This window comes from Sesamum indicum, linkage group LG5, assembly GCF_000512975.1.
Source record: "Sesamum indicum cultivar Zhongzhi No. 13 linkage group LG5, S_indicum_v1.0, whole genome shotgun sequence".
In the NCBI taxonomy this organism is placed as follows: domain Eukaryota; kingdom Viridiplantae; phylum Streptophyta; class Magnoliopsida; order Lamiales; family Pedaliaceae; genus Sesamum; species Sesamum indicum.
Window position 1 is genome coordinate 7,216,301 of NC_026149.1, and position 15,345 is coordinate 7,231,645.

The 15,345-nt window shown below is 34.9% G+C and overlaps 1 protein-coding gene across 2 annotated transcripts; it reads left to right on the forward strand.

Annotated features, from left to right (window-relative positions):
• Positions 1,594-14,850, forward strand: LOC105162195. Of its 2 annotated transcripts, none has more exons than XM_011080167.2 (7): positions 1,594-1,950; positions 4,337-4,378; positions 4,547-4,669; positions 6,273-6,511; positions 12,269-12,354; positions 14,348-14,405; positions 14,498-14,850. In XM_011080167.2, the coding sequence occupies exons 1-6, from the start codon at positions 1,807-1,809 to the stop codon at positions 14,383-14,385; spliced, it is 672 nt and encodes a 223-aa protein (XP_011078469.1). In that variant the 5' UTR covers positions 1,594-1,806; the 3' UTR covers positions 14,386-14,405; positions 14,498-14,850. The 2 variants fall into 2 exon arrangements, with proteins under 2 accessions (XP_011078469.1, XP_011078468.1); XM_011080166.2 differs by having other exon boundaries at positions 1,598-1,950; positions 12,269-12,305.

Here is a 15,345-nt window from a genome sequence, read left to right on the forward strand (position 1 = left end):
TCATCAGCCACATCGTTCTTTTTGTTATAATAACGTGGGTTCATCGCTTCGAACCAATTTTGACAATTTTTTGTCCTTATATTCTTTTACCACCTAAAAAAGATCAGGGGATAGAAGCTTTTTCTATTTGTCAGCTCGAAAAGACTGTAGTTATTTAGAAACTCTTAAATCCAATGTTGATCCCTTTAAGGAGAAATTCATTTTTGTGCAGCCTCCACCTGGTCATGAATGGCCCTTCCGATATGTTGGTTTTTGCCCTTAATGAAGGGCTTTTTTGTCTTTTTAGTAGGTAATCCCCATCAATACCCAATTTTATTATTAATATTACTTTAGTACTAAGTAATTATAATTAACTTAATTTGTACCAAGTTTCATTGTTAATATTGATTTGGTACCTAATTATACTTTTTATTTCTTTTCTATTGTTAATTGTTTTAAATAAAGACGATTGTACCTTTAAATTTTAAAATAAAAATAATAAATGAACCTAAGAAAAATCGCACAAATATCGATCAATATATTATATCTTTATTTTAACCATTTGACATTTTATTTTCATATTATATTTCCACGATTCTTATATCTTTATTATTTTTGGTATCCTTTGTTTATTTGTAATATTTGTAAAAATTATTATTAAATAATATATATAAATAATCAATTAAATTCATTCAAAAAGATAGATTTCAAGCAGTAATGATTTTTTAATTAATATAATAAAGGTACAGAAATAAGTAATTTTTTTGCATTTAATCGAAATATTGAAATTTGATTGTAAAAACTTAAATTTATATTCAAGAGCATAAATTTTATATTATAATTTTTCAAAAATAAAAATAAAAATTAAATTTCTTTTAAGATAGCAATGTGTCTCAAAGTTTACTTTTAGTATAATTAATTACTAAAAATTGAGTTATCTTAAAAATATTTATAAATAAAGTTAGTGAATTTTCAAGATCAAGAATAGTTAGTGCAAAATAACAAAAAAAAATATTATGTGGCATAATATTCAAATATAAAAGTTGAAAGTCAAATGGTAGAAAATATATTAATTAAAATTTATGCGAATTTTTCTTTGGCGCATTAATTATTTTCAATTTAGTATCTCGTGGTAAAATGATCATTAAATAAAAAGATCAAAAAAAATACATCGGACACCAAGTGATATTAATGATAAAAATTGGGTACTAAATAAGTATAAAACGATATTAACGACAAAATTTGATTATCAAAATAAAATTTACTCAAAATAAAATAATGATTATCAAAAAAATATTTACTCCAAATAAACTAAAATCACGTCATAAATTTAAATAAAAGTAATATGAAGGTGAACAAAAGAAATTAGTAAGTACAATTCTATAATTTTTTATTTAAATGAATTTAGTTTAAATACTTAAAAAGATATTAAATTATATATATAAATATTTTTTGAATTATTTGCAATAAAAAATTAATAATAAACACTTAAAATGAATTACTTGTAAAAGGACCTCCAACTCGGCCGCGATCCCAACCGTAACATGAAAAGTCAACGGTCCCGATCAATCTAAATTCCAATTTGCGTTTAGACCCTCACACAAAAAAGAAAATAATAAAAAATTGAAGAGCGGAGAGATAGGAAAAGGTCATATTCAATTAAAATCTTTATGGCGGTGGAAGGAATTCACTTTACCATGCGATAAATTTGGGGATGCAAATGGTTTCAACATTGTGATTTCAATCAGTCGGAGTTGTCATCATCGGTCGATAGAAATTCTTGAATTGAGTTTTTCCTGGAGCCGGATAGAATAAAGATAGAAGAGAATGAGCAAAGAGGAAGGCGATAAATGGAACGGGGATAATCCAAGGCCGCAACCCAACAGAGGTTATCAGGAGAAAGAAGAGGGCATGAGGCTATGGGGAATTCTAGTTTTTGGGTTAATAGGAGCCACTGTTACTACCTTCGCAGTAAGCCTTTTGCGTTTGTTCAATTATGTCTCTCTCTGTTCAAATTGTTGTTTAGCTTAGTTGAAATTTTTGTCGTGGGATTTGCATGCATTACAAAGGCATGAGCATTAAGAGCTTTTTGATAATTAAGTTAGTTATTCAGCTTTTAGGACTTTGGGATTTTAGTTTAATTGAAGTCTTGATAATTTATTAGTAGTTATTGGTTGTTTTTTATGATTCTTCTTGCTGTATTAGGCCCCCATGTTTTATGCATAGATAGGCATGTTACTTTGTTTACAATAAGGATGAAAATGGTAATGTTTGTAAAACATGATTACTTTCAGAAGTTCTATTTGCTGGAGACTAGATATTTTTGTGTTCGGTGAAGTTGCGAACCATATGCTAGATGTGGTTACCTGAATCTTAAATGGTTCGGCACAGATATAACATCTCAAAATTGTTCTCAGATATGATTCTTGTTTCAGCATGTGATTTTGACTGAAAACTATGTGTAGCCTATATAGGAAACGGAAATGTTTGGAACCTTACTATGATGAGTATTAAATTTTATGATATAATTTTTTTTGCCAAAATAGACGAAAAGGTTTTAGAGCTTCCTTGGCAGGATTGCTAGTTTTTGGGATTTAGTGACTGTTCTAGGTAGGTGATCTATGAAATATGCTGTTCATTGGGTTGTGTGTCATGTAAAAGTGGTGGCTAGACGACTGAGAAGTGACGGTGGTGTGGGTGGTGCTTGCTGAGAAGTTGTTTATGGTGCATATGTGATGAGTGCAAAAAGGAAAGCTAGTTATAAGACAATGCAAGTTGCAGACAGAGGACCTTGATATTCTTGAAGCTTTTGCTGTGCTTTTCAAACTATTGAATAAGCTGAGTGCAGTGTTTTATTGTGGAAATGGTGTATAGAATTCATGTTAATCTTGGTAAGGTATTTAATTGTTAATATCAGAATTAGGAAATGCGAAAAGCCTGAGTGTGGGATTGTTAAGTTCAGTATTTAGACTTTAAAAATTATGAAATGCCCAGCATTGATCTTAAGGTTTGATTGATGTCTATGATTACATCTTCTGAAAAATTAAAGGATGAATTGTTGAATAATTCTGAGAATTCTTCAGGTGATATGTATGCTGCATGTATCCTGATGTTACTGATTTGATGGAGAAAGCTTTATGTAGAATGCTATAGTAGTTCTACGACATTGAACTGCTATGATAAAGTTTTCTTCTGTTGACAAATATACCATTTACAATATTTTCTCTGACCGTAATTCGCTTTAAAGGGTGTTTAGGATCTCTAGCAGTAGTAAGGGTGGTCAGCCACTAAAGCTAATTTCTGAATGAAAAACTGGTACCTTCTTAATTAGATCAAGAATTAAAAGGAACAAAAAGAACTTTGAGGTTCATGGTCCAGCTACGGCTACCTTTCTATGGGAGAAGGGATTATTTGATAACTAAACAGATTCATTTCAATCTTGGCTATCATAGTCCCTTTATGATTACAAATTGTCATTTAATTTTGACCGTAGAAGTATAAAAATTCAACTCCAAGCATACATCATCTCTTGTATTGCCTTCCCGGTCCTTTAGCTCTCATAAGTTATGGAATATAATGAAAGAAGGAAAATCCTTGGTGTCAATTACTACTACTCATTTGAGAGTTAGACTACTTACTGACTATACCCTTTTCCCTTTTGAAATTAAGAAAACCTCCCCTCCAAGTTTGCTATATTCCTTGAAGGTATAGGAACGAGGTTTTGGACAGAACAACTATCACTTCATTGAAAAATTTCCTCAATTTACGATTTGTAGTTAGTCAAACTTGGAGGATTGGAATGGATTAAAACTTGCGGGGAGATCAATTGTTAGATTATATTGCATGTATGGATGCCATATACCCTTATCTTGTTTTTTTGTTTTTCCTCTATTATTGCATTTAGAGAACAACAAATATATTCATCTAACTCTACTACATAATGAGGTAAAGACATTCAAGGAGGGTGGTTGGATTGTACAATGCAGCTAAGACTAGACTAAGTGACTAAGTCATAAGTTATTGGCACTAAACTTGTAATAGTAGCTTTTCAAATGTTATTGTAATTAGATTTTTACAAAATGATGCTGTGGAATTTATTTACCATTAATACAAAAAAAAATGTAATTGGAAAATAATTGCGTGAAGGAACATGAAAGAATTCAGTGCCATGTGAGATTTCATGCAAAATAAACCAAAAGTTTGAGATGTTACTGTTTATGTACAAATTTATCTAGTAAGACTTTGCCTTTGTTGTTGAAAGGTCCATCTGGTGGTTGAAGTTTATGATTTGGTTGATTAAACATTCCTGTGCTATTGTCTTGTGGACTGTTTTTGTAATTTTTAACAAATGTTGCAGGTTACCCAATTACGAAGAACAGTTGATTGGTTCTACTCTCAGGTAATCATTGGACTTATAGTTCTTTATTTATCTTTTCAGTTTTTTTGGAGAAATGTAGTAGTGCAGTTGCATGTGCATAGCTGACAATATATAATGTTTCATGAACAGCTCCTAAACCAATTTTTAATTAACATCTTCTGACCTGGAATGTTACTCGACTGCAAAAAGTTGAGCAGGTCTCAATCATCATGGAAGGATGGACGCTCTTTTCGAACTAGTTTTCAAGAGGAAGCATGGAGAAGATATAATCGTCGCATGCAAGAAGAATATGAAGAAGAAATGGAGAGAGTGGTAAGACTTTTTTGAATTTGCTTTTGTTCTCTGTAAAAATCTAATTTAAGACATTGTTCAAAAGAAAGAATATCTATTTAAGATACGCATATACATATGTATATATTGACTTCTTTTATATTTCATGCAATGTTATGAATTGAGTTTGTATATTGAAGTGCAGCTTGCTTGATGGTAAGAGTTACCTTAAAAATTAGATATTATGTTAGGAAAAACATTAAATTATAGGGGGTCTTAAAATGAAAAAACTTCAAAAAGGGTGTAGTTGTAATTTGACATATCTTAGGAAAGGTGAACAGGTTACATATCTCAAGGGAGGTTTGGTTATCTAGAATCAAAGAGTCATTTCATTAAGAACTTTAGGATTCTTTACTGTGTGTTAGTGTGATAAATATAATTTTTCAAATGTAAGGGAGCTACCAATAAAGATAAAACCTCAAGAGTGGACACGGTAATTATCCCAAAAAAAATAATGATCTATGGCAGGGGAGAAATTTTTGTGTGGCTGAATAATTGGGCTGCCAATGCTATTAGCTCTAGTTTTCTCTATATGTCTTCCTTTTATCTCTTTCTGATCTTGATGGGTGCCTCTTCTTGTAGAATAAAGAGAAAGATAAGAAACTGCTTCTAATTTATTTGAGAACCTCTAGCTGAAGTGATATAAAGTTATACACAAGTTGATGGTCGCTAAATTGATTTCCCAGCAGGTAAACAGATTGGAGATTTCAAGAAAATAAAAGAAGGTTTAAGGGAAAAGATTGATTTCTGATTAATGGAGTCTCGCCATTAAGTGCAAAAGTTAAAAACTGTGTTTATGGTTTTCTTGAAACATTTTCTTTGACACATGACTTGACTTGGATAATAACTAGGAAACATTAGAACAAAAGGAAGTCCTTTTCTCAACTATGATTCAGCCTACCTAGCGCATTCAAAAACGATTTGGTGTATTTTCACCAACTCCTAATTAAAGAAGATCCCAAAACATTGATTTCGTACATAGAAATAAAAGTTGAACCAAGAGATCTCTATGGTTTGACAAAATTACCAGGATCTCCTGAAATAACCAGCAAATGTAGATGACCTTTTATTGGTTATTTCAGTTCTTCCCTTCTCTTTTTCTAGACTGAAGTTTTTAGAAGGCTGTAATCCATCCGAAGCAGCTTGCATAGTTCTCCCAAGTTGGTTTGAAAATTTTGGCTGTAATTGCAGCAGTAGCAAGAGAATAATATTATAACTTAAAGTGGGTATGCTACCATACTTTTGGCTTCTAACTGTGCATGTGGATGATGCATTTCTCTGATTAAGTGTTCTAAACACTTGTAGTTGTACTACGTCATGGAGTTTCTTTTTCTCCTTTCTGTTGTCTTTTGCTCAAGAAATAAGTTGATAATAGCTTGTTCTTCTTTGAGAACAAAGCTAGCTCCTTGCCTTCACACTTTGATAAAAGCAATAAGGTAGTTGACCTTTTCTTTCATGGAAATGTCGTTTCTGTTAAGTTACAGTATCTCTATCATTTCATAATCAATAACTAGGCTAAAGAATGAGTTTAATTTTATATAGCAAATTTTATTACTATATTGACAAATCTTATGCTTTTTCTTAGGAGCGAATTCGGCGAATGCAAAGTGTATTCAACAGAGAGAGAAATAAGTTTAAAAGGAGTTATGAGAGCTGGCAAGAAAATGGTCCAGGTGCCTACCATCAACACTTTCAGAGGAATGATTGGTACTGGAAGGCAGATACTTCATTCAGAGATCATAACGGTAGTAATTTTGGGGAAACACCTAGAGCCAATGCAAGAGCTCCATTATCACATCATTATTCAGTCCTTGGTCTTGACAGGTATATATTTTGTTCCAGATATGAAATTACAGCTAATTTGTTGCTAAGCAAGAATCATGAAGTGACTAGTTTTTGTCTTCAGAAATTTTCAGTTTGTAGCCTAGAATTGTTTGACTGGCCAACAATGTTAGAAGTATGTGATGAATGATGATAGGCTTCTATTGTCTATCCTGTAAGAAAGGCTGCAGGATGGTTGAGACCTGACTGTGTCATATATGGCTCATGCCAGCGACATCACTAATGATGAAATTTATATTGTTTTGTTACCCCTATTCTAGAAATTTCACTTAATAAAAGTTTCACTCATTTCCTATTTTAAGGAGGGAGGTGCACATTGTTCTAACAATTGAAAGAAGGATGAAACAGGAGTGGGAAATGCTTTTGCTTCAAGTCTAGCAGCTGAATTTGTATAGTTGGTTCTGTTGACACTTTAGATATGTTAGTTTTCAATGTGTTGAATAGGAAGAAGAGAAAGGATTGATTTTCATTGAAGAGCTAGTCCCGATTATTTAGTGTTAGGACTAGAGAGAATTACAAATAACATAAGAATATGATTGATTACCAAAATAAGGCAAATATATACAAAATCCTAATCAATCTTCTAACAGTCCCCGTCAAGCTGGAGCATATATATCAACCATGTTCAGCTTGCTACATAAGAACTGAAATTGCCTGCGTCCTAAAGCATTGGTGAACACATCTGCTGTTTGTTCTAATGAAGGAGTAAATGGAGTACAAATTCTTCCACTCATTGCTTCAAGGACGAAATGACAATCAACTTCAATATGTTTTGTCCTTTCAAGAAATACTGGATTGCTTGCAATATGAATGGCTACCTGAACCTGATTATCACAGTACATAGGTAGTGGCTCATCGTACAAGAATCCCAATTCTCCCAATAAATTTTTTAGCCACATCATCTCACTAGCAATATGAGCTAGAGCTATAGCCCTGTACTCAGCTTCTGCACTAGACCGAGTAACAGTGGTTTGCTTTTTTACTTTGCCAAGTAACTAAATTTCCCCCAAGATAGGTGTAGTATCCAGATGTAGATCTTCTATTATTTCTAGAGCTAGCATAATCAACATGTAAATAAGCTTCTATTCTTAGATGACCATATTTTTTGAACAACAAACCTCTATCTGAAGCAGCTTTAACATATTTGAGTATCCCTGAGTGCAGCTTCCCGTGGATAATTTGGGGTCTATCCATAAATTGACTCACTATGCCCACAGCAAAGGAGATGTCCAGTCTCGTTACGGTTAAATATATTAGCTTCCCAAAGAGTCGTCTGTATTTGGCCTTGTCTTCAAAATACATACCATTGTCATTCCAAAGTTAGAGTTGAATTCTGTAGAATTATCAACAGGTTTGGTCCCAAGTAAGCCAGTTTCTTGGAGTAAGTCAAGGGCGTACCTTCTAGAGATACCATTTTTGCCATGAGTAGTCTCAATGCCCAAGAAATATTTAGGATGTCCCATGTCTTTGGTAACAAAGTGTTGCAGATATGCCTTCGTCTTCTCTATTTCCTTAATGTCACTTCCAGATTAGAATGTCATCAACATAGACAACCACAATAACTATACCGGATGGTCCTCGTTGGACAATTACTGAATGGTCTGCCTAACATCTGTAAAACCAAATTCAAGTGCCTCGAGAAATTAGAGCTGACATTTCCTCATCCATTGCCAGCTTCCACTCAGGGTGTAATACTGCTTCATGGTAAGTCCTGGGGACAAAATTACTAGAGAGTGACGCAGCAAACGTACGAAAAAGTGAGCTGAGGTGGTCATAAGAAATGGAGTTAGCTAGTGGATGTGCGGTACAGGAACGTTTACCTTTGCAAAGAGTAATAGGAAGGTCATCGTCTGGCTGAGTAGGTAGAGAGGAAGGAGGAGCTACAGGAAGAGACGATGGATGAGCAGAATCATCAAGCGTGGTGGCGGTACTTGGCGACGTCGAACATACACTTGTAGAGGTCGAGAGGAATGTTTGGAAATAGGTACCAAAGGAGACGCAGTGAATGGAAGAGGCACCAGGGTAGAGGGGGAAGTCCTATCAGTGATGTTTTTGTCTATGTCAGTTGAATAATAAGTGGACTCCAAAAACGCTACATCAGCAGAAGTGAACGATCTATGAGTTACAGGATCGTAATAACGATACCCGTTTTGGAGGCGGGAATAACCTATAAAGATGCACTTGACAGACCTCAGAGTTAATTTATTAATACCATGAGCTAAGTTATGTGCAAAACACATACATCCAAAAACCCGTGGTGAAACGTGAAAAGGAGGCCTACTGGCGTATAGGCAAGAGTATGATATATCTCCATACAGAACTCTAAAAGGTATTCGATTTATTAGAAAACATGCAGTAAGCACAACATCCCCATAGAAAAACTTAGGAACATTCATGTGTGACATAAGTGTGCATGCAACAACATCCAAAATATGCTGATGCTTACGTTCTGCCACACCATTTTGTTGTGAGGTATGGCGGCATGAAGTTTGATGTAGGATGCCATGCGATGCACAAAAAACGGAAGCATCATTTTGAATTCCAATGCATTATGAGTACGAATAACACGAATGTTGGCAGAAAACTGAGTTTTTTTTTTTTTTTTTTTTTTTTTTTATTTTGTTGTGAGGTATGGCGGCATGAAGTTTGATGTAGGATGCCATGCGATGCACAAAAAACGGAAGCATCATTTTGAATTCCAATGCATTATGAGTACGAATAACACGAATGTTGGCAGAAAACTGAGTTTTTTTTTTTTTTTTTTTTCATTATAGAAGGAGGTGATCACATTAGAAACTTCAGACCTATCTTTAAGTAAATAAAGCCAAGTCATCTTAGAGTAATCACCACTAAAGCTAATAAAATATCTAAAACCACCAAAAGACTCGATACGACTAGATCCCTAGAATCAGAGTGGACAAGATCAAATGGACAGGAACTACGATTATTGACTCTAGACGGATAGGAGACAAGATGATGTTTGAGTCACATTTGAACTTAGAAACAGAAGACTCAAGGGGTCAAAGTTGTTTCAACTTAGCTAAGGAGGGGTGTCCAAGGCCATAATGCCATTGAAAAGGAGAGATGGATGACGAGAGGGCACAAGCACTCACAGGTGTAGTCGTAGTATCCAAGTCGTATAGGCCATCACCCTCATGTCCGCCACCAATCCTTCTTCGTCTACAAGTCCTGAAACACACGATATGAAAGAAAGAAAGTGACCAAACAATTAAGAGACTTGGTAAGTTGACTTATTGACATTAGACTGATGGGAAACGAGGAGCAAAGAGAACATCATCAAAGGGTAAGATCTTTGGAGGGATGAATGATACTGGAGCTAGAAACAGGAGAATGAGTGCCATTAGCAAGGCGTACAGGGGATAACGTAGACATAGATAAAGAGGTAAAACAAGATTTGTTTCCATTGATATGAGTGGTGGCTCTGGAATCCACTAACTATAGCTTACCATGAGAAGCAGCAAAAACACCTGGAAATGGAGTAGCAGTTGAATAAGTGGAGTGGGCAATAGGTTGATGGATAAGTCACTCATATGTCTCTCGACTCACGGAAACTTGATCAGACTCCGGAACTGATACGTTAGGTTCACTAGAAAGAGCATTGGCCCACTCAGCCTTGCCAAGTTTAATCCAGCATTTCTCAGAAACATGATTGGTTTTACCACAATGCTCACAATATCGAGATCCACGAGAGATATCTGAGTCACGGCCTCGTCCTCCCTTAGATGAGCAGCCACATGATGAACCACGACCTCAAATAGCCAAAGCGGAGGTCTCACAGGGAGGTGGCACTACTGCAGAACCAGTGGAAATGCGAAGAAGCTGAGACAAGGCATTAGATAAAGTAGGAACTGAATACTAGACAACAAAGAATCTCGGGTGGCACGTAGGGTGGAATCGAGGCCAGATAGAAATTTGGCCACTAGAAACTCTTCCCATTGAGCGTGTCTAGCCTTAGCATCACAATTGAGAGGATGATATAAGAGAATCTCATCAGTGGCACCTTTCAATAATCTGTGGAGCGTCCATCCTTTTTTAAAGAAAAAGGTTTCTCATATAACTCAAACACGCGAGAAATGTTTTTCTCATGTGAATACATATCTTGTAGAGTATACATATTTCCTTGGCGGAACTCAGAAACAGTACATTGGCACTAACATTCTCCTTCTTACTATTTAGCAACCAAGTCATAATGGAATAATCAAATTGTTACCATGCAGCAAATTTTTCATCAGTAGTTGTTGGAGGAGAGGAAAGGATATGAGAGTACTTATTCTGAGAACCAAGGAAAAACTTAAAGGCTTGAGACCAAAGACATAATTACGACCATTTAATTTCATGGTCCCAATCCTTTGAGATCAGAGGAGGACGCCATAGACACACAGTTCAAGCACACAGAGGTATAGGACAAAGATTAAGAATGCATCACGTGGCAGCAGATATAACCCTTTCTTTTTTCTGTTTTTTTAAGGGATCATATCTACAGAGCAAAAAAGAAGAGAGTGTGTTAGAATGAAAAGTAGACAAAAACCAAGGTTGACATTGAAAAAAGGCGGCGAATGTGGAGTGGTGGGTTGGGGAAGCAGGTGAGCTAGGGTTGTACAGGTTTTGTTTCGTAAACCTGCTCGATACCATGTTGAATAGGAAGAAGAGAAAGGATTGGTTTTCATTGAAGAGCTAGTCCCAATTATATATTGTTAGGACTAGAGAGAATTACAAATAAGGTAAAAATATGATTGATCTGCCTACCAAGAATAGCAACAATAAATAAGGCAAATATACACAAAATCCCAATCAATCTACTAACACAATGGTTTCACCGCTATTCTAACAATGGTTGGTACTAGTGAAATTCCTTTGAATGAAGAGAAGTTTTATGGGACGATTACAATACTCTCCCTTGAGGTTTAGCTTAATTCCAGATAGACTCCCTCGGTGCAAGAGAAAAAAAGGCAAAGCAAAAGAGGTAGAAAAGCAGTTGGAGACAAAGCACGAAAAGGGAGGGGAAGATGGAGATAAGAGAAAAAATACTAAAAGAGAGAGACAGAAGTTGTGCAGTGGCGGAAGAGTGGAAGATGTAGTTTGAAAATGATGACTGGGGTTTTGAGTCTGACTTTCAATAGACTTGGGCTTTTGCAGTTTTCTTTCAAAATGGGCTGCTCATTTTACTTGGATCCAATTATTGGATCTTAAACCATCTGGGAGAATATAACATGAGTAGGTGTCCTAACTTTTAGAAATGTTTTGTTATGAAGTACAAATTTCATATAAGTGTAAAGATTTATTTATATTAACAATGCGGTTTTGTAGTCTTATTGTATTCTATATATGTGGCTAACTGTACAACTTTTGGATATGGTGCTATCCTTTGTCCTTGGCGTGCATATGTGTGATTGTACCTGGATCGGTGCAATATAGGTTAAGTGAAGTAATTAAGTAGTAGGATGATATCCTGTGTTAAAAGTCATGCCATTCTCCAGTGAAGAAGGCATGCTCTTTTCCATTTAAAAGAGATAAATTTTCATGGATGCATGGGAAAGTTCTGTGTATCTTATGCAGTCTTCAACATATTGATAAAATGATGTACGCATTTATTAGCTGGGTTTTCTTAATTACAGTTCATTGCTATTTTATAGAAGTCTTAATCTGATACATGCATCACTATATGAACGGTATGTGCATTTGTAAGTTCGCCGATTTGCCTGTCTTCCTCTTTTTCAGGCTGAGGACAAAACCTTACACAGATGACGAGATAAAGGTACTTGCCAATGAGTCTAATGTATACATATCCATACCGATCTTATCTGGTAACAGATGAAAAGTTTATCTCATCGGATTTCAATTATGACGACATTTTTATTCTTGTTTATAGCCTGTTTCACTTGAAATAAACTGAAATAAAAGAAACGAAAGGTGATAAATGACGTGAGATGAATTTAAATATTTGATTTAAATTCTGATTTCTGAGAAGTTTTACCACTGGAAAAGAGGAAGAAGTGGAGTTTTGGAGGATCATCAAAATGTTCTTTTCTCATAACCTTCTCACTGGATGAGGTTCTGTATATTTTTAGAATATCTGAGAGGAAAAGAGTTCTAGATTGTACTATTGTGATTCTTTTCAGGAGTATTTATGCATATCTCTGTTATATAGAGATGTTATAGGGAAAATACTTTATGATATGTTGCTCAACGAATTGATGGCTACAAATAAGTGCATAGGAATCTGAAATGAACTGTAGGAATTGTAGCCTGTTATCATGATAAAATTTCATCCAAGGCAAAGTTTTCCAAATAGTCTGAGACAATCTCAAACAATTCTAGTTTCACAATATAATTTTTCAGCTGATACTTTTGAGCATCTGGTACTAATGCACTAATTGAAAGTTGCTTAAGATATTGAAGAGCTAAATATGTTTTCATAGGCTTCACTTACTCTCTTCTGTCTTTAGATTAGGATATCCTGATAGAAAATGTAATCAAAGAGCTGAAGGACATAGTTGTGTTCCGTAAATGACTCTTCATTCTCTTTCGTCTTTATGTCAATGATTCTGACCACTGGAAGGAAGGGAACAAAATGGTACGCAAGGTTAACACAGCGGGAAAACTGTTGCCTGGATGACATCTTTTGGTAGCTTAATGTAATGATGGTCCATAGAATCCTCATACTCTTGCATTTAGTGGAAGTTTTCATTTATTGTTAACTTATGTTACTTTTTTCTTACCTGATTACTTTATCAATTAAATGGGCTGGTTTCTAAATGCTTCTTTGAAATTCAAGTACCTAATAATTGTTAGAAATGGCTGATAGAGTGACTGGTTGTGTCCGATTGATGCTGGGTTGTCCTATGTCACTGAGCATGAATAATGATTGAGTTCTTTTTTGATTCTGCAGACCAGTGTCGGCAAAAATAAATTACTAAATTCTGTGCAAAAGGGACAGCTATCAATTACGTTGAACATGCTCTGTTTAGGCTTCTTCAACTTGAAACTATTAATATTTTTATAGATTTTAATTAGGTGCTGATTTTGTGCCTCTGACCTTTCTGAAGTAACTTTGAGATCAAAACTAGTATGAAGAGGCAAGTCATTTCTAGAACATGTTTAGTTTCTTTAAGGTTAAATCATTTAGGTTACATTTGGATTGAGTAATGAATCATTTGGATTGTTTGGATAATGCCAAATTGGAAGGTTAACAAATCCTTCAATTTTTTTTTATTTTTATAACTATGTTTTGTAGTTTATTGATGGGTTTCAAATTCTTTTTTATGGGATCATTTGAGATCTTTCTCCAAATCATTCATCCAAAAAAATTCTTCCTTCCAAATGTAGGATTAGGGTATTTATGGTAGTATCATCTGTTTCTGACATTATCTTAGGTAGGATATAGTTAACTCATTACAATGTGACAATGGACAAAAAGCACTTAATTTTACAATTCTGTGTAAACTGGCCGCATTATTGAAGGGTTTGTGGGTTTGTTCCGTGCTACTTACTCTCTAGATAGTTGAAATCCAGGCCCCTAGATATCTTTCGCTGTGATAGTGTAGGTAAGATACATCATTTACAAATCTACTTCTGTTCACACTGCTTTTGTCATTGCTGAAAAAATATTAGGTTTATTATATTCAGGTCGGTGGTTGTCCCTATAGTTGTTTGTGCTGCATCTTTATGAGTAATTGATATCTGATGATGGAATTCGATTAATAACAGTACCTTTACTTGGTACTCTTAATAGTTTGCTCCTGGCTTATGTTTCTAAATGTTTCTTTTCACTGTTCTCTTTCCCCTGTTTATCTACAGTCAGCCTTCAGAACAAAAGCAAAGGAATTTCACCCTGATCAGAATCGGGACAATAAAGGTGGTGAATTCTGCAGATACTAACACTAACTGTTTATCTTTCATCTGATTGATCACTCATATTAGCTGTGCCGATTTTGTTACTGCCGACAGAGTTTGCTGAAGCAAAATTCAAGGAAGTTATGGTGTCTTATGAGGCAATCAAGTCAGAAAGAAAGAACAGGCACCTGTAACTGTAAGAGAGCTAGAGACGTGTGGCACATTTTCTCTTGCGGAGTTTCCAGAAACATATCATTTATCTTATCATGTCATCATATAGAAAGATCCTATTATACTTGGGGGATACTGTCTGAGCGTCTTGCTTGTAGTAGTGTTCCCGACAGTCGGCTGGTGTTGTTTTTGGGTTGAGCTGCTAATGTAGTTATAGGTCTAATTTTTGCGTTCAACCATGTATTTATGTAAAAGAGAAATAAGTTTCAATGGCCACCGGATTACCTCCGAAATAATGATCTAGTTATAGTCTCATTACATGCAATTTACTGTCGCATGCTGGCATCTTCTGTTGTATGTACATAGTGGGTTAACAGAAAGTAACCCCCTTCTGAAAACTTTATTGGACGAAAAACTTCCTCGGAGAAAAGAAAAAAAAGAAAGAAGGGCCAGAGCAACTCGCCGTAACTAGTCCTCTAACAGTGAGTATAATGCAACTGGTAATTGATTTTGTGTTTATATATAAAAGCTTTGATGCTGAATTGTCTCTCATTGTGGTCAAACAGTCAATTTTCAGATGTATATGTATACAAGGGTAGTTTTGGCTTAACAAAACATGTCTGGTTAAAAATGAGTAGGAAGGCACTAAATTCTTATGTTGTAGGAATTTTGCCTCTCTATAGTTTTTCCAGTGAGTAAAATGCTATTCACCCTGTGATGTCAGTACCAAGTAATGTCATCTGCGAGCATAGTATTATTCTTGTGAAGTTTAATTTATTAATTGTTGTAGG